The sequence below is a fragment of the Muntiacus reevesi genome, chromosome 15 (genome assembly GCF_963930625.1).
Source record: "Muntiacus reevesi chromosome 15, mMunRee1.1, whole genome shotgun sequence".
NCBI lineage: Eukaryota > Metazoa > Chordata > Mammalia > Artiodactyla > Cervidae > Muntiacus > Muntiacus reevesi.
In genome coordinates, this window is record NC_089263.1 from 52,057,583 (window position 1) to 52,076,313 (window position 18,731).

Consider the following 18,731-nt stretch of genomic DNA (forward strand, 5'->3'; position numbering starts at 1 on the left):
ACAGGCTCATAGCAGGTTGCCAAGGAAGCAGATGGTCAATGCCAGGGCCCAGGAGGGTTGTGACCCGTCCTGGAGACCCCAGGCTGTGCTTCGACCTGTAATGAGACAGAGAATGGAAGGAATGTCACAGCTCTGCTCCCCAGGAGCCACTGATACTTGGAGACTATTTGCCTGTAGACCCCGTCACTCTCAGATCTCCCTGAGGGATTCTGTGAGCCCTAACCCTGAGTCAGGGTTCTGGTTCCGGGTCAGGAGTTGGGGACTCAGTCTGTGCAGTTAAGAACTTACCTTCCTGCTCCAGGCTATCCATCCCCTCATGCTGTGCCCGTGCAACTGCTCGTCGCTGCTCGGGACTCAGAAAGGCCATTTGCTCAGGAGTGACAGCCACGGCCTGGACACTGGTGAGACTAGATAGCTGGGTGGGGCTGAACACCACCTGGGGACGGGAGCGGGCATCAGGACATCCACAGTGGCCCTCTTCTGTGGTCACCTCAGACCCCATCCCATCAGTGCTTACAGCAAATTTAGGAGCAGGGATGACAGAAATGGCCAGAGGGGTAAGGCCCTGGATCTGTCCTCGAAGCAGTGCAGAGAGAGCCAGGTCTGGGATTCCAGCTGTCAAGGCAAGTGGGATGGGCCTCCAGATGTTATCCTTTACTGGCCTTCTCTAACTACTCCCAAAATACTCTTCCTCAGACCTTCCCCAGCACGTCTCTAACCTCTCAACCTAAGTGTCTTCGGCTCCCACCTTAAGATTCCAGAGCAGTCCTCCACCCAGTCTGTCCATGATGCGGAACCAGCCCCAGCAGTGGCCCAGTCTCCCTATACCTGCTATTGTGCCAATTTCAGTGAAGATCTCGGGCCCCCAGTTACTGACTGGGCCAAAACCACCAGGCAGCACCAGGAGCTGGGCCAGAACCTCCAGCTGCTCTTCAGAACATGGGAGATGCAGCTTGCCCAGGAAGAGAGCTGCTTGGCTGTGGAAGCGTGGGAAGAGGATTCAGCCACGGTGACAGGGTCCATGGTCATGAGTTGGTGGTAGTGATGACTTTAAGGGAGATCGCTTCCTCCACGGGACCACTCCCACATGATCCTTCCCCAGTGAGCCCACCTTCCCCACAGGACCACCGCCCACACCCTCCTCTATGTGCGACCTAAACTCCCAACTGTTGATATGCTGTAGCTCCTCAGGCCGAAGTCCACAGAGTGCGTAGCCCAGTGCAGTCAGGTGGAGGAAATCCAGGTGGCTCACGTGTCGACCACTCTGCCGCAGGAAACTGGAGACCACCACCCGGAGCTGGGGTTGGGGTAGAGGTCACAGGATAAGGAGAAAAGTCATGAGGAATTCATGGATGGGGAACTATCTGCTTAGGGAAGGGACAAGGGCTACTGGATTTTTTATTGGTAAGACCTGAAGAGCCAATGCTATTCTGCGCTTAGCTGCTCAGTCGTGTTGGACTCTTTGCGACCCCATGGACTGTAGCCCTCCAGGCTTCTCTGTCCATGGGGATTCTCCAGGCAAGAATACTGGAGTGGGTTGCCATGCCCTCCTCCAGGGGATCTTCCCAACCTAGGGATTGAACCCAGGTCTCCTGCACTGCAGGCAGATTCTTCATCTAAGCGACCAGGGTAGCCTGAAAAGCCAACAGCCATGGGGAAGGTTGAGGATCCAAAAAAAGAAGACAGGAAAAGAGGAGGCCAAGGGGAAAGGAGGCAGGAGGAAGTATTATGTGTCTAGGGCCTCAGTAAATAAATCACTGCTCTAACTTCCTACTAGTATGGAATATTAAGAAAAGATAAAAAGCATGGCCAGGTATGGTCACAAGACAGCCCAAGAAATTCCTTGGGCTTTAGACAGCCTGGAGGCATTCGGAAGGTGGTAGAGAGGAGGAAGATGTTACCTGGCTGGCGCTCCAGCCATCTATCTGCCCCAGGGTGCTCAGCACGCCCCAGTCCACCAGGCTCAGCTCCTGGAGTTCCCGCTCTCCTAGACCTATTAAAAGCCGACCCAGCTGCAGGATCTGCTCAGGACGAAATCCCCGGGGGGGACCCCACAACTGGAGAAAGAGAGGAATGGTGTGAATGGGAAAAGCACGGAATTAGGAGTCAGAATGCTGAGGGTCAGTCTTGCCTCCAACTTAAACTGTGTAACTCGAAGCAAATCCCTTGCTTTCTCTGGGTCTTTAGTTTCTTCAATTGTAAAATGAGAGGATTGGCTGAAGGTTCCTCTGACTAAGGTGTTATTGAAAGACTGTAGAGTTTCAATAGGAAAGAATAGCTGATTCTAGTCCACGAGTTCCAATGTGCACCAGACACGGGGCTAGCAGGGGCAAGATACAGATGCCCAGACCTGATCCTCAGAGAATCTTTCTTCAGTAAGTCTACAATGGTATCGTCAAGCATTTCAAACACCTGCTCCCTAGATGATTCTTTTTTTAATAATTTTTTCCCCAGATGATTTTGATACCTGCTAATGTTGGTAATGACTTCTAGTTCTCTACCCATTTCACTAGCTTCCTGTCCTCAGTATCCATCCCCTCTGACTTCCTACTCAGGATCCAAACCATCTTTTATGTCCTATGCCCCTCATCTCTCATGCAGCTATCCGTTTCCATGTGTCCCATACCACACCCAACCAACTTCCTATGTTCAACCTTCAACCCTGACTGGACTCTCCATCACTAACCTGTTTTGCCTTGCCCATTGCTGCCCGGAGTTCCTCAGACCCAAGTCCTGGGTCTCCTGCAAATAGTGTGAGGCAGTCCTCGAAGTCCAAGAGCTCCATCTTTGTGATCTGGGTTGCAGACCAGGCTGATGGGAATGTCCCTCGTACATCTGCACAGTTTGGCACAGGTTCTAAAGGAGGAAGGCAGGGTCAAGGGGTCCATGTAGTATTAAAGCATGCCCAGAGTGGTCAGGTCCAGGGGCATGAAGGGTGGGTGCCATGGTGGGTGGGGGCCTCCTCTCGGGGAAAAAAAAATGCCCAGAGAGATGTCTATAGATGGAACGACCCCTCCAACCTTTAAAGGACAGGCCAATATGGGTAGTATGGCTCAAGGGATTACTGTAGTGTGAGATTTATAGGACACACAGGTATTAGAATGGGGAGGACGAGCCCCTCATTGTGTAGATGGAAGACTGAAGAGCTTGACTGAGTGGCTGATCTAGGTTGAAACTCAGGTTCCTAGCCCCCCAGTGTCACCTTTCTCCATCCTAAGCACCTTCCCAGCAGAAAGCACCACACTTATCCAAGCCTAGAGCCGAGCTAGCTGTTAACAGGGCTGAGAAGGGGAGCCGGGAAAGGGGAGTCCAGCGCTAATAATGTAAAGAGTGATAAATTCACAGAACTATAGAACCCCACAACTGGGAGAATCCTTGAAGATCACCCCTCACTGCTCTGGGCTTTATAGATTAGAAAACCCCAGCCTGGAGTGACGTTGCACAAATCTGCTCCAAGGGCACAAGTCTGATTGCGTGGTTGGCTACTTCTTCCTGTACCCCTGGCTGGATGTATGGGCATCCGGGCAGTCTCACCCGGGAGGTTCTCTGCAGTAGGTCGCACAAGCCCAGCTACCAGTGCTGCTTTCTTGGGAGCGAGCTGTGGCCCCGCACACAGCTGTCCAGCTCTGCTCTGCTCCCAGCTCCGCTGCTTCTCGAGGAGTCGCTCCAGGGACTCCGGGCCCAAGGCCTCCTGGGAGAGAAGGTGGAAGGAGGTTGGGCAGAACCAGGCCCGTCAGGAGCAGCTGCTACAGTTGTAATTCTGGAGTCCTCTTTTCAGCAGCCTCCCCCCAATTCAGGCTTCACATCCTTTGCCCTCAACTGCCTTGGCCTTAGCCGCCCTCAACTGCCTTGGCCTTAGCCGCCCTCAACTGCCTTGGCCTTAGCCACCCCCCTGACTGGGCCTAGCCCCCCAGTCCCCTCTCTGCTCTCACTCCCTCCCGGGTTCCTTCACCTCACCCTGGGGATCAAGGAAATAGCCTCGGGAGACAGAGTGAATACTAGGCGTCCCGCTTGCTCGACTTCATCCTGGCTCCATAACTCTGGTTTCCTGAGGGACAGAAAGAAGATCAAGATGCTGAATGGACTGTTAAGAGAAGGAAGAGGAAAGACATGCTGAGACTGGGCATCCAGGGCTCCAAGGGCCTGTATACTGAATGGGCTGCCTCTGAGGAGGGTGGTTGAGAGGGTGGGTGTAGGATGAGTTAGAATCTGGACTTTCCGGAGGCCCATACCCGAGAACAGGCTCCTGCAGCAGCAGCCATCCCAGCTCTGTGGCAAACGGTCCTCCGAGGCAGAAGCCTTGCAGCTGACTGAGGTGGGCCAGCAGGATCTGCAGGGGGATCCGCCGTGTGCTCTCTATGCCCAGGAATCCAACCAGGGGCCCCAAGGTCTCCAGCACTTCCCTTGACACTGTTGTCTCCTTTGGGGCCTGGAGGGGGATCAGGCCTTGGGACAACACACCTCTGACTCAGAGGACCAGTCTCTTTGATCAAGACACAAAGATCTCTGACCTTGCCTCCCTCTAGCTCTCGACCCAAGATCCTATGAAGCTTATTGCCACTGTTCACTTTTCTAAACTATGAGCCCAAACAGGAGCAGGTGGAAAGACTGGGAGGTGGAATCTAAGGAATTTCTAGTAATCCAAGGGATATGGACAAGAAGCATGAAGCAGACTATCAAGGAATGGAACTCAAAGGTAGATCTAGGGCCCTGTAGACAAAAACCTGCCTGGCAGCAAATGTTTAAGTCTGGGCCTAGAAGACAGAGCAATGGCCCAGGCCACAGTTCTGAGTCTGGTGGCTTAGGGTTAGGGTTAGGGTTAGGGGTTAGGGTGAGGGTTAGGGTGAGGGTAAGGTTAGGGTCAGGGCTAGGGTTAGGGTTGGGGTTTAGGGTTAGGGTTAAGGTTAGGTGGGGAGATTCTCACCAGGTTTTGGAGTGCCTGCTCTGCCAGGGCTGCCCGGTGGAGTGGGGTAAGGGCCAGCAGCTGCTCTGGAGCACCTCGTACCAGTTCCACCATTAACATGATGGATTCATTGGACAATCTATCCATCAGCTGGACTCTGTAGCAATTTGAAAACAGGGGGAGTCAGAATTGAGCCAAGTTGAGAAGGGAACCACAGAATGCCCCATTCCCCAGACTAGAAGTCACACCAGAACATGCCCTGTGGCCCTGGATAGGAACTGATACTTAACATACCCAGATCCAATTTCCACCACAGTGCTTACAGGAAGAGAACAACAGGAGAGACCTATTTCCAGTCTTCTTGAGAAGAAATGACGAACAATCCTACCTCATCTAATAGAATCAAAAAGCCCAGATGTTAAGTATCATTAAATCCCCTCCCCCATTTAATAGATTTAAAAATAGGTTCATATGGACCTTCCTGGTGGTCTAGTGGTTAAAAATCCACCTTGTAAAGAAAAGGAAATTAAAAAAAAAAAAAGAATCCATCTTGTGATGCCGGGGACATGAGTGTGATCTCTGATCGAGGAACTAAGATAATGCCACAGAGCAACTACTGAGCTTGTGTGTTCTGGAACCTGAGAATGACAACTAGAGAGTCTGTGCACAAGAAAGATTCCATGTAAAGTAATTAGCCTCCAACTAATAGAAATAAATGGAAAAACAAAGAAAATGGAGAGAAAATGATATGGTAAGGAAAAAAGCAGCATATATATAGTCATTTACAATGTTGAAATTATACCTAAGAATTTTTACATATCTTGGACACAACTGAGTGACTAACACATATGTAACTTATATATTAAAAAAGAAGTAAATTCACCTGAAACTAATACAACATTGTAAATCAATTATACCTCAATTTAAAAAATAAAGTAAAATAAAAGCTAAGGAAAAAAAAAAGATTCCACCTGACCCCAAGAAGATCTCCAGTGCTGCAACTATGTCCTGATGCAGCCAAATTAATTAATTTAAAAAGAAGAATCCACTTTCCAATGCAGGGGACGTGGGTTCAATCCCTGGTCAAGGAACTAAGATCCCACAGGCCAGGAGCTGAAATGAGGACCCAGCACAATGAAGAAAATTTTTTATTTAACTTAATTTAAAATAAGTAAATAAAATAAAAACTTAAAACAGGTTCATAGAGACCAAATGGTGGGGTCTTACTCTCAATTCCTATTTGCCACAGGACTACCCTTCCTCTATCTATTGTGAGAATGCCCCTTCTGATTTGTAGAGTACTATACAATTGACCCTGGAGGAGGGCATGGCAACCCACTTCAGCATTCTTGCCTGGAGAATTCCATGGATAGAGGAGTCTGGCCGGCTACAGTTCACAGGGTTGCAAAGAGTCAGACATGACTGAAGCGACTTAGCCCTCATGCACCAAAGTTCTTTTAGGTGTTATCTCATTTGATTTTCCTGGCAAAACCTGGGGGTAAGAGGTATTTCGGAGAAGGAAATGGCAACCCACTCCAGTACTCTTGCCTGGAGAATCCAACGGACAAAGGAACCTGGCAGGCGATACAGTCCATGGGGTCACAAGAGTCAGACATGACTTAGAGACCAAACCGCTACCATCACCATCTCTCTTTCACAAATGGATTTGAATGGCATTTTTAAAAAGCCATTTTTTTTTTTTGCAGAAAATTCAGAGTGATACTCTATACTCTACCTAAGGTTGCCAAGTCTGGAACTGGGTCAGGTAGTACAAAAGCCCAAATCTGTGGAAAGACCTTTAAAAATGTAAGGATAGAGTCAGCTCCTTCCCAGAAAGACTGACTCCAACCTTTTCCTGCTCTGATTTACAGTTCAATTGGCAGTGGGTGGGGATGGGGATGAAGTGGGTGGGGAAAAAAACCTGTGAGTGAGATACTCATAAACTCCGAGTCTCTAGTTTAGGAGGAGCCTTGGGTTCATCAGTTGTCTCTCTCCTCACCCATACTTCAATCTGCTCTGTAACATTCCTGCTGCGGGGCCATCCAGACTAGGCTTGACTAGCTCAATGGCCAGAACTCACCACCACAATCTTCCTCATATTGTACAAAACTCTGATTTTCATTCACTGGTGTTAGTCCTGCCCAGTGGGGCTGTTCAGAAATATGCCGATCTATTTTCTATTTGATGGCTCCTGGGGTGTTTGAACACATTTATCACATGTTTCATACATTTTCTCTTTACCTACTCCTCTGAACATACTGAGAACACAGTGCCCTAAGGAGACGACAGTCCTGTGGGGGTAGGATTGAACCGTTACTTCCCTCATTTTATGTATTTAATTTTCATTACTTTTTTTTGGCTCTCCCACACAGCTTGTGGGATCTCATAACCCCAACCAAGGACTGAACCCAGGCCATGGCAATAAAAGCCCAGAATCCTAACCACTAAGCCACCAGGGAACTCTCACTTCCCTCATTTTACATATTCTACCACTATTAATAGGGCCTAGGTTATATTAAGACCGCTTGGCAGTCACATCACAATATTGCCACCTTCAGCTGCCCCATTTTGGGGGTCTTGTTGGGGGAGCCAGTCAACACCTAGAGCAACTTTGAATAGCATCCTTCACCTTAGGCTGTAACTGATGCCAGGGAACAATCAAACAGAAAAGCACCACCTCTGGGGTGTTTCCTAAGGGCAGACTCTTCCACCCCAGGCTGAGCCTTCTGAGAATCCAGTATCTCCAGTCGTAGCCTTACGGTAAGTCCAGGAGGAGCTTGGTGTCCAGCCCACTCAGCTCTGGCCCCAGGGTTGCCAGCTCTGGCTCTGGCATTGCCATCCTCCGCTGTAGTTCTGCCCAGATACAGGTCCTCTGTGGGGCAGAGTAGGGAGGCAGGTTCAGGTCAGAGCTGAATACCGAGCCTCGGTTCTCGACCCGGGGTACCTGCCTCCCTGCTCCCCCTAATGCCCAAGCACTCGTCTCACCAGGCTCCCTCGGACACCAGTGGGCAGTTGATAGATCATGTGTACCACTTCAAGGAAGTCTGCCATCGAGTTGATCTGCTGCAGAAACTCACAGGACATGCCCCCCGCCAGCGTACCCAGAGCCCTGTAGGTGTGTGAGTAGGCACATGCTCATTCAACACATGCCACAGCCTGTCTGCTCCTTATATTAACATTCTCAACAAAAAGACAGATGTTCATTTACGGTAATTTGCAGTTTGAGAAATATTTTTTTCCATAGATAATTCTCACTGGTCTCCCACATCATTACTGTTTATTAGAGAAGAAAATAAAGATTTACAAAGGTCGAGTGACAGTCCAATATCATCCTACTAGAAATGTGGTCAACTGAGGCTAGAACCACAACTTCAGAAGCCCATGGGTCTTTTGCTGGGGGTGCAGGTAAAGTGTTCCTTGATCCTGTTAATTCCTGCTTGGTCAGTGGCTCTGAGGGGTTAATCAGCAAGTATCTATCAGAAGCTTACACTGGGCCAGGCACTATGTTAAGTACCTTATATGCCTTGTCTTGTTGAATCTCTACAACTACCTATGAGGTCGGTACCATTTCAATATTTATTCTAAAGAAGGGGAAAATGAGGCTTAGAGAGGTTGAACGTCTTGCCCAAGATCATGAAGAGGTGACAGGGCTAGGACCTGAATCTGGGTCTTCTGAAAATCCCTGAGATCCACTCAGGATGGATGCTATGCTCTAGAAGGGCAGGAGAGTCAGGAGAAGAGGAACCAGAAGAAGACCGACAGGCTGACCTACAGGTCACTGATCCTCATACACCTCCCATCCCCACCCCTGGATATCACATGGTGCCTGGCACACGGTAAGTGCTCCAAAAACAAAGTTGAATTAAACTCACAGCTCAATACAAGTTACTCACTGCAGATTCCTGAGAGTCAGGTTAGTGGGCACTTGCATCTTCTTCCAGAGAAACTGTGCCTACAAGAGAAAGAAAGAGGAGCCGCTTCCCAGCAGAGATGTTGCCCAGGAACCTTGGAATGCCTTGGATCCAGAGCTGCCACTCCACCCTGTGGGTCCCACCAGCCTCCTACTCTCCCCAGTGCCCATTCCCTGGGAAAGAGACAAAAGGCAGGGGAGAAGGGGAGGAGAGAAAAGCATCCTAAAGGCTGCTGGGGGTAAGGTGCCCAATCTAGGGCTGAGAGATGGGTGAAGGAGGTGGAAAATGTTGAGAGAAGGGAGTTCTAGGCTAGTGGGAAGAATCACCTGCTGCTCAGACCAGCGCAGCTCCCGATAGCGCCTTCGGTCTGCCAGCAGAGCAGCAGAATCCAGCTGTAGCAGCTTTAGCGGGAGCAGGGGCAGCAGGCAGTCTGGCCAGATGGTGGGGATGGGCTGTCGGAGGGGCAAAGCATAGCGGTGTAGTGATAGGTGAGAGCGTCTGGACTCAGGCCTCAGGGAAGAAGGGGAACTACGGTGGCAGGCTGCTGCTGCTACTGCTAAGTTGCTTCAGTCGCATTCGACCCCGTGCGACCCCATAGATGACAGTCCACCAGGCTCCCCTGTCCCTGGGATTCTCCAGGCAAGAATACCGGAGTGGGTTGCCGTTTCCCTCTCCAAAAGACTTACTACTAAGTACCAAATATGAAAACATATTGGGTCCTCTGAGCGTTATCAGTGTTCCTAAACAAATACGAGGGTTTGAAAAATAAAATCCAAGCATCTTTAACTCTGTATGAACCAAAACATTATGGACTCCTAAACTACAAGGAACATTTTGCTGGGCTATTACGTTTAACCAAAACAACACATGGTTTTATAAAAAAGTAAGCTGGGAGTTAATAGGTCCCGAATCTAGGAGAAGGGTGGAGTGGCAGGTGCCACCCCAGCAGGGCACACTCTAGAACCCTCGAAGTTGTGGTCAAGGGTCCCTGCCGTCTAGGCACCTGATGGACTAGACTCCCTTAGTCACTCTGAGCCTCGGTCTCTTTGTCTGAAAGCAGGGTGACTGGCCTGAAGGATTCCCCAGACTCTCGGGGCTTTGACGTTCTAGGACATTATGCCGTCCTGCATCGGGACTGGGAGAGCTGCTAAGGTCTTAGAGGGCACAGAGCTGATGTAGACACTCGGGCCACTTGTAGGGGGAGAATGTGAGGCAGTGCCAGGGGAGAGGAGCTTAGCTGGCAGAAACCACACACACACACACACACACACACACACACGCACACACACATGCACGCACGTACCTGTCCGGGGGTGCACACAGCTGCGCCGGCTCCTGCTGCACCGGTAGTTTTAACACCATCTTTCACCTGCATGAGAATTGGCTCTGTGTGTGTGTGTGTGTGTGTGTGTGTGTACAAAGTGGGGAGGTTTGGGGGTCCTTCCCTGGCCACGGGGAAGATGACCCCTCCCAACCAGAGCCCTCCTCCCTGCTCCCCGGCTGCCTGCCGCTCTCGTACCCGGAAGGTCTGCAGCAGCGCCGCGGTCTGGCAGGCTGAGAGGCGCGCCAGTTCAGGGGCCAGGCAGGGACAGGCCCTCAGCAGGACTCGCCTCGGGATGGCCTGGAGCATCTGGGAGCTGAGGCCTGGAAGCAGAGGGTGCAAGGAGCAGAGTTCCTCCAAGGACAGCTGGGGAGCGAGAGAGACAAGAGGCCTGAAGGAGACGGGCCAGGTCGCAGGGAAGGGGACAGTCACAGTTAGAGAGAGGCAGCAGGGGTGAGGGCCGCTGAGCGGGAGCCAGGGAGGACGGGGACGGAAAGGTTGCTGCCACTCACGTCACGCCTCGGGAGGAGCCGTCCAAGCAGCAGGACAGCCTAAGGCGGGAGGGGACAGGAAACAACCGCGCTGAGGGCCTGGCAGCCAGGTCCCCGAACAGGTCCCCAGGGCCCGACCTCCCAAACTCCCAGCTCCCTCTCCACCACTCCCATGACCAGCCTGGCTCTGGGCTCTTCCTCATCTGAGCAAGAGGGATGAGGGCGTTCTTCTTGGGACAGAGGAAGAAGAGGCTTCGGGGGGTGGGGTGGGGGATGCAGCAGCATCCTTGAATGTAATTGCCTTGACTGAGGTGCCGGGGGATGGAAGACAGAAGCCAGGGAGTGGGCCAGGCCCACCTGGGCAGGGGTGACCCTGGCTCCTCGCAGGGCGAGAAGCATGGCCCTCAGCTGCGGCTCTGACAGCTCCTGCAGGAAGCGGAGGCCCAGTTGAGGGAAGAGAGGAGCCCAGACCCGGAGCTCCCGGGGGCTCAGCACCGCTCCTCCGGATGAGCGCAGCACCCCCAGAAGTTCATAGGCTACCTGTAACCAAAGAAGGTTTGGGTCTGGAGAGAAAAGACAGGTGAACCTAAAGCCTCCTCTTTAATCCCACACCTGGATATTCCAGAGCCTGGGCTGTGGCTTGGAACCAGGGATAGGACAGGAGCAGACTGGGCTCAAGTCATCAAAGGAAATGCTGGCGATGTCGTGGACCAGAAGGAGTAGAGTTAGGAAGAGGTGGTGACAGGTAAGCATGGCCACGGAGTGAGGAGATTTAGAACGAAGGTGGATGCGGTGGGATGAGGGCTGGCTCCAGCTGTGCTCCAGCTTGGCTGACATGACTGGGCACGTCCTCCGCACGGCCCAACCCCCACGGAAAGCCTGGGGTTCTTGTGGACCTGGGCCAAGGGGCTCACCCGTCCTTGTGGGCTGAGGGTCCCGTTGGCCGCACATTCCAGCAGCCCCCGTTCTACCGGCCCCATTGGATCATTCAGGGGTACCAGGCTCTGCAGCTCCTCGGGGGTCAGGAAGCAGGCGAGGGGCCCCAGCCTGAGGAGGGCATGAAGCTGGCCTTCATGTGGTCAGTGAGGCTGGTACTAAGGCAGGGACTGTGTGGGTACAGGGAACAAGCACTCTGACCGCTAAACTAGGAAACGTGGGGGCCACAAACAGGCCTCTCTCCCAGGGCCCTGTGATGCCCCGGGGCCACTGCCTCCTCTCTTGCCCCTTCCCTCCTGGGACCCCACCCCAGCCTGGCAGCTGCACCTGCCTCTCCGCCGCTCTGGCCGTGATCACTGGCCCACGGGCACTCACCTGCGCACCTGCTCCTCTCCATCCTCGACACTCTGGTTCACCAGGCTGCGTAGCACATGTCGGGCATGTCCTGGCCCAAGACCTGCCGCTGGCCAGCTGTCCTCCAGGGCCTGGATCTGGGGTGGGGAAGATCATCTCGTGATGGGATCACTGTGGGACGCTTGTGGGAAGGGGCTCACTAGGAGACAGGCCACCGACTGCCATCCCACCCGGCCGAAAGCGGGCTAGTCAAATAAACAAATCCTTCTCATACCTGGTGAGGACTGAGCTGCAGAAAGTTCTCCAGAGGGAGATGGGGGAGCAGGGGCAGCGCTGCCCAGAGCAGTTCCTGGGGCCAGGCAGGCACTTCCCCAAACAGCTCAGGGGCCAGCAGTCGCCTTGCCAGAGCCTCCTTCTGTTCAGGCCTCATTCCAGGGCTGTAATCCCGGATGGCAGCCAGGCTGGGAAGAGAGTGGATCTCACCCCTTCACCCTGTCCCCTGGCTCTGTGCAGCCCCGCTGACATGGACAAGAAGAACTCCCTAGTTTTAATAGAAGGGTTGTTCTGGGTGTGCGGGCTTCCTTGGTGGCTCAGCTGGTAAAGAATCTGCCTGCAATGCAGGAGACCTGGGGTCAATCCCTGGGTTGGGAAGGTCTCCTGGAAAAGGGAATAGCAACCCACTCCAGTATTCTTGCCTGGAGAATCCCAGGCAAGATAGAGGAGCCTGGATAGAGGAGCCTGGTGGGCTTAAAGTCCATGGGGTTGCAAAGAGTTGGACACGACTGAGTGACTAAGCACCGCACAGCTCTGGGTGGGTGGGGTTGACCCTGACAGGATCGGGAGGAGGAGCACAGAGTCCTTACACACTGTCATTGGCCAACAGGGATGGTGGGAAGCGCATCAGGTCGGAGACGGCCAAGAAGGGGATGAGTGGTGAGAGGTCAATGAAGAGCTGGGAGGTGAGGCGCGGGTACCGCTGCAGCAGCAAGGCTGTCAGGCGACCCAGGGCCTGCTCCTCAGATGGTGGCACCTGGGGGGCCACGGGAACAGATGCCAGCTCTGGAGATGCCCACTCTCCTGGCCCCGGCCCCTCTTGTGTTCCTCCTTCTGCTGGAGCAAGCCTGCTGCCCGCCTAGTTCCAGGTGCTCGTGATGCCTAGACTTCCCCCGCCACCCTTGTCCCCCTCTCCCTCCATGCCCACCTGCAGCTGGGCCCAGGAACGGTGCATGAGCGTCAGGAAGCCCTGAGCAGCCTCCCTCTCTGCCGAAAGCACCAGCTGCTGGAGGTTTTCCGGGGGCATGTGCAGGTATGCCTGGGCACGGGAGGTCATGGTGGTTATGGCCTCACTGGGCAAGGGTCACCCAGCCCGCCCACACACCCTGCCCCCATCTGTTACCTGCACTAGAATCTGCAGGGCCCAAACACTCTTCTCTCTCTGCAGCAGATCCCACAGCACGGGCTGGTGGGGAGACAGACAAGATGCCAGGAGAGTTGTACCCTCTGTCCCTCCCGCAGCTTCCCCAGGTCCACTCACTAGGATTCTTGTCCTTCTTCTGAAGCTGTGTGTGTGTCTCCTTTAGGTCAGGGACCACATTCTCTAACTTCTTCTATAGCCTTCGCCATAGCTGGCTCAGTTAATATTTGGAGATATAAACCAAATTTGGAGGAGGGCATGGCAACCCACTCCAGTATTCTTACCTGGAGAATCCTATGGACAGAGGAGCCTGGAGGGTTACAGTCCATAGAGTAGAAAAGAGTCAGACAGGACTGAAGCGACTTAGCATGCACGCACATGAACCAAATTATTACATTTCACTGGTCCCAGGAATTGAGAAAGGTGGGCCCTACCATGGAGTAAGGACTCTTTACATTCCCCACAGCATCTAGCAAAGTGCTTTACACATAACGGGTACTCAATGAATGAACTATGGGGTTCACATATTCCAGCCCCTTCACTCTACAGAGAAGAAAACAAAGCCCAGGAAAATCAAAGTAAACTGGCTAAGACTATGCTTATGGCATAGTCAAACCTAAAACTTCTGATTTGCGGTCATCCTGAATTTTTCTCATTTCTGCCTTATCTTCCTATATTTTACCAGTTTCCAATTCTCACTCTCTAGAGACAGAATTAGAGCCCTCTAACTTGATCCCTTTCCTTTCTGGAGCAGAAAGGAGACGAATCAAAGAGTCAGGAAGAATAATGAGATAATATTTATTACATGTTGTCTGTATATCATGTACTAGCGCTAAGCCCACAGCCTGTGTCATGTGATGTAATCCTTAAAGTCACTCTAAAAAGAGTGGCACCATTATTCTCCACCACTTGTTTTTTCTGACACTTTTTTGTTTGGTCATGCCACACAAATGTGGGATCTTAGTTCCCCAACAAGAGATCGAGCCCGTGCTCTTGGAATGGAAGCGTGGAGTCTTAACCACTGGATGGCCAGTAAAGTCCCTCCACCTTTCGTTTATAAATGACACTGAAAATTTGTCCAGGGTTGACCACAGAACTAAGATGTGAACCCAAGCCTGGATGACTCAGAGCTGCGGGCTTAACCACTGCCCTGCACTGCTGCCTCTCGGTGAGATCATAGAGAATTCCTGTGGAGACCCTTCCCTCTGCTCCGGGAACTTGCACCTTGGCAGATCACTCACGCTGAAGCAGGCCAGCAGCTCCATCTTGCTTAAAGTGGGGCTGGGGCTGTCAGGGGGGCCAAAGCCCAGGGTTGGCTGCTCCTCCTCTTCCAGGAACTTCCCAACCGTCCGCAGTATGCTGCGCCAGCCCTCTGGGCGGAAGGCATCCCAGAAGGAGCAGTTGTCTGGGAGACTGGAGAGCATCAGGGCCTGACCCAGCATCCCCTGGGCCTCATTCCCTCCGGCCCCCGGCCCCAGGAGGAAGGTCAGCAGGCGCAGGAGATAGTGTAGGCGTGTGGGGTGGGCAAGGGCTGGCACAGAGGACTGGCAGCGTGGCAGTTGGGACAGCATGCCAAGCAGGAAGGGGCCCGGGGCCAGGCAGAGTGGGGACGGTCCCAGCGGCGGCAGAGAGGGCAGAAGAGGGCCCAGTAACCCCTCCAGGAAGCAGGTGTCATTGCCCCCGCGACTTAGCCTGCACTGGCCGGCTAGCCAAGGCCAGGAGGGCACCAGGGACTCGTACATAGTGTCGTTGGCACAGACCATCAGCAGGAAGCTGCCCCCATCTGGGCAGCGTTCCCCACACGGTCCGATGTAGCAAGGGGGGAAGGCCGTGACATCCGGGGTGGGGCCCTGGCACACGTGCTGCACCCAAGCCTGGTTGCTGGGAGGCACGGCCTGCAGACTCGCCTCCCCACAGAGCCGCTCGGCCCACAGGGTCTCGTTCTCCAAGAAGCAGCCCCAGAAGATCTCTGGGGTCAGGGGGACAGGGGGCAGGCCTTCGGGACAGCTGGTGGGGGGTGGGAGCAGGCCGGCACAGAGCCGCTTTACCAGGCGGCGGTTGGGGCCCGAGAGGGTGGAAAAGGAGAGGTTGCCACAGATAGCGTCTAGGAACTGCTCAGGAAACTGGTCGTGGCAGGCCTGGAGCCAGCCTTGGGCACCTGGCGCCCATGAGACTGCATACCACACAGCTGTCTGGCAGATGGCAGCGGTGCTGGGAGGGGGCCGCGGGGTGACAGGTTTGGCATGCTGGCAGAGCAATTGGATGGAGAAGTTGGAGATGCTGTAGGGTGGTGCTGGGCCTGAGAGGTTCTCGCAGAGGGCCTCCACAGAGATGGCCCGCCGCTGGCGAGGGCTGATGTGGGCTGAGGGCTGGGAAGTCCTAGGCAGAGGCACCCCCGTGCTCAGGCAGTGGAGGAGGGCAGGGGGCGGGGGTGGTGATCCAGACAGAAAGCCCAGTGCCCGGACATCCCAGGAGAGGTTGTGCCGGATGCCCCTGGGAGCAGAGGGAGGAGCAGGCAAGCAGCTGGTCAGTTTGCATTTCCTCCACTTGAGGCTTCTGGCCCTGGCCCAGAGCCTTGCAGGGAGGGTGACAAGCATAGGCTTTTCCAAAAGTGAGGTCCCTGGGAGCCACAGTGATATACTGGTTTAAATGCTGGGATGGGGGAGGGGAGAGAGAGCTGTCCCGCCAAGGCACAGTCACCCGGAGCTGACCAGCCAGAGCCCCTCCTGTCCACCTGGCCCCCTTCTTTCTCCTTTTGGCACCCACTTTTAGGTAGCTTAAATAAAACCATTGGTTAGCCTCAGATCAGGAAATCTGCCCAGTAACTGAATATGTCCACCTGTGGTCTGGTACTGTTGTACCCAATCAGTAAGGTATGGAGGAATCAAACCTTGTCCTCTCTTTCCATACCCTATCTTTTATTAGTTAACATTTATCAAGCACTATGTGCCAGGCACGGGCTTCCCAGGCGGCACTAATGGTAAAGAATCCGCCTACTAATGCAGGAGACGTAAGAGACGTGGTTCGATCCCTGGGTCGGGAAGATCCCCTGGAGGAGGGCATGGCAACCCACTCCAGTATCCTTGCCTGGAGAATCCCATGGACAGAGGAGCCAGGAGGGCTAAGCATCTTGGCACGCACGCACTTCCTCTAGGTGGTTGACACAGTATCAACTCATTTAATCCCTTGCAAAAACTCCAAGGCAGTTAATATTACCCACAGTTGATGAGTGGGGAAACTGAGGCATTGAATGAGACTCTAACCTGCCCAAGGTCACATGGCTAGGAGGAGGTGAAGCTGGGTCGCCAACCACCAACAGTCACCCTCCCAAACCACTAAACCACAGCCTTTCCATCAGCTTCCTCTCCCGCCCTGGAGGCTCATGACTTCCCAGGCCCCACCCCTCAGAACTCTTCTCTCCCTACTCACCACAAGAGCAGCTGCTGAAGGTTGCCTAGGAGGGAAGGGAAAGGAAGAGGACTAGCCTGGTCTCCCCCTTGCTGGCCCTGCCACAGCCCAGCCCCGGACCTGGTGGCACTCACCTCCCTGGCACCGCCCACTGGCATCGGGCTCTGGCTGCCCCAGAATGGAAAAGACCTCATCCTGCAGGGAGTCAGTGATGCGCAGCAGCCCCTCCTGGAAGGTAGCATAAAGGGGGGCCCCCACTGTGCGCAGCAGACCCCCCCAAAGAGCCTCCTCAGAGCCCAGCTCCCCCACGGGGGCAAGCAAACCCAGCAGACCCTGCAAGAGGTGGGGGGCTGGCTCCCTCCCGTCGAGGCCCGTGGCGTTGGCGGGGTCCACGCCGGGCTGCACCTGCACCAGGGCCTGCCAGCGCGTGCCCTCTAACAGCAGCAGCAGAGAAGGCAACCAGTCAGCCGCCAGCACGCAGTCAGAGGGCCCGTCACGGGTGCAGGGGGGCCGGGTCGGGGCAGGGGGTCCCCCGGGAACAAAGGCTCCCAGCAGCACCTCCACAAGTCCACTCAGTACACCTGCCTGGTGCCCCAGGAAGTCCCGGGGGGTCTGCTCCTGTCCCAGCAGGGCCAGCACGTCCCCTAGCAGCCCTAGCATGGGCTCCCAGTCTGGGCTACCCCTCAGCGTCACTAAGAAATCGTGCAGCCGGAGGGCAGGGGGCTGGAGAGGTGGGGGCTCTCCCACCGGTCCCTCCCCCATCCTCCCAGGCTCAAAGGAAGAAGAAATGTTGGCCAGGAAGGCAGAGAACCGTGAGCGGCTGAGGGACCCCTGGGGAGCCTGGTCCAGAGCAGAGAGCGCTGACTTCAGGAGGGAGAGACCTGAGTCCAGGGATTGAGATCCAGTAGGGACCAGAGTCACTGTAAGGAGAAAAACCGGAAATCATCAAGGGCGGAAAAGCCTAGGACCCAAATTCAGCCCTGGCCAGGAGCCCAGTCCCTGCCTGGACGAGGTGCAAAAGATGGTGAGCTGAGTCCCTTTCAACAACCCACATTAAGTCTTGGCCTGATTTCTTAACCTTCAGTTATTTTTTTTCTCTAACCAGTTAATCTCTGCATTCTTAAGTCTCTTTCCAGCAGCCATCCCCATCATGCCGAGCCCAGCTCACTGTCCCCCTCACCTGCACAGGATAGCAGCAGCAGGGGCCGGAGGCTCAGAGCCATGTTTCCAGAAGAGTGCAGGTACTAGAGGTGAGTTCTGGTTATTCTTACCTTGTGTGGGAGAGCCAGGTGAGGACGGGGCACGGCAGGCAGCCCGAGGCTCCGCTGACACCGTAGTGTGGTCTTTCAGGAAACAATATCTGTAACCTGACAGCAGGTTTGTCACCTGAGCCACTGACTACCTGATCCTTTGGCTTTGGAGAAGGAGTGCCCCGTCAGAGGGACCAGTGATAGGGGATCCCAGGGGACCCTGGGAGGAACCCGAGGATATAGCTTCAGTTAGGAGCCAGGATGCAGATAAGAGGAGGCAGACATAGAGATGGAGCAGTTCTGGAGATCAGGAATGTAATCTAGAAGGGTCTGCAGAAATATATATAACATGAAATAAACAATAATATTAGAAATATAAGGGGGAAAAAGGGCCCAAGTAGAATTCAAGGGAATTGAGGAAGAAAGGGGGGCCAGGAGAAAGGATCTGAGCAGTCAGGTGGATACAGGAAGACAAAGGTCTGGTCCAAGGATGGAGCATTTGGGAAGAGAGGGGCTTTTGATTCAGTACCCAGAGCCACAAAATGTTAAGAGTTGAGCAGGACTTCAGAGATGACATAGAGCAAATCTCTCATGCCATGGATAAGAAAACAGACCCAGAGAGGAGTGACTTGCTTATTCGGTCACTCCAGGGTTTGGATTTGTCTTCTGGCCTTCTTCCTATGGCCCAGGTGAAAGCCCTTAGAAAATTCTGAGGTGAGAAAAGAAAGAAAGAAACCAGGTTA

General features: G+C 53.8%; 1 protein-coding gene across 1 annotated transcript; it reads right to left on the bottom strand.

The window, feature by feature from the left end:
• Window positions 1–6: 6 nt before the first annotated feature.
• STRC (stereocilin) lies at window positions 7–17,961 on the bottom strand. The gene is made up of 29 exons (XM_065906576.1): window positions 17,919–17,961; window positions 16,873–17,658; window positions 16,760–16,784; window positions 14,572–15,823; window positions 13,313–13,375; window positions 13,118–13,228; window positions 12,780–12,946; window positions 12,191–12,377; window positions 11,938–12,053; window positions 11,541–11,673; window positions 10,984–11,166; window positions 10,648–10,686; window positions 10,334–10,501; window positions 10,118–10,183; window positions 9,141–9,266; window positions 8,797–8,855; window positions 7,889–8,012; window positions 7,663–7,775; window positions 4,925–5,060; window positions 4,233–4,429; window positions 3,958–4,048; window positions 3,535–3,691; window positions 2,687–2,856; window positions 1,902–2,057; window positions 1,155–1,297; window positions 829–977; window positions 518–615; window positions 289–436; window positions 7–95 (listed from the first exon to the last, which is right to left on the bottom strand). Exons 1-29 carry the CDS (start codon window positions 17,959–17,961, stop codon window positions 7–9), a joined length of 5,295 nt encoding a protein of 1,764 aa, XP_065762648.1.
• Between the last annotated feature and the right edge of the window lie 770 nt (window positions 17,962–18,731).

Coding starts and splice junctions, on each gene's coding strand:
- STRC (XM_065906576.1), bottom strand. CDS start 17,961: ATGGCTCTGAGCCTCCGGCCCCTGCTGCTGCTATCCTGTGCAG. Junction 9,267..10,117: donor CTGTGTGCACCCCCGGACAG/GTACGTGCGTGC, acceptor CCCCTCCGACAG/CCCATCCCCACCATCTGGCC. Junction 4,430..4,924: donor AGCAGGCACTCCAAAACCTG/GTGAGAATCTCC, acceptor ATCCCCCTCCAG/GCCCCAAAGGAGACAACAGT.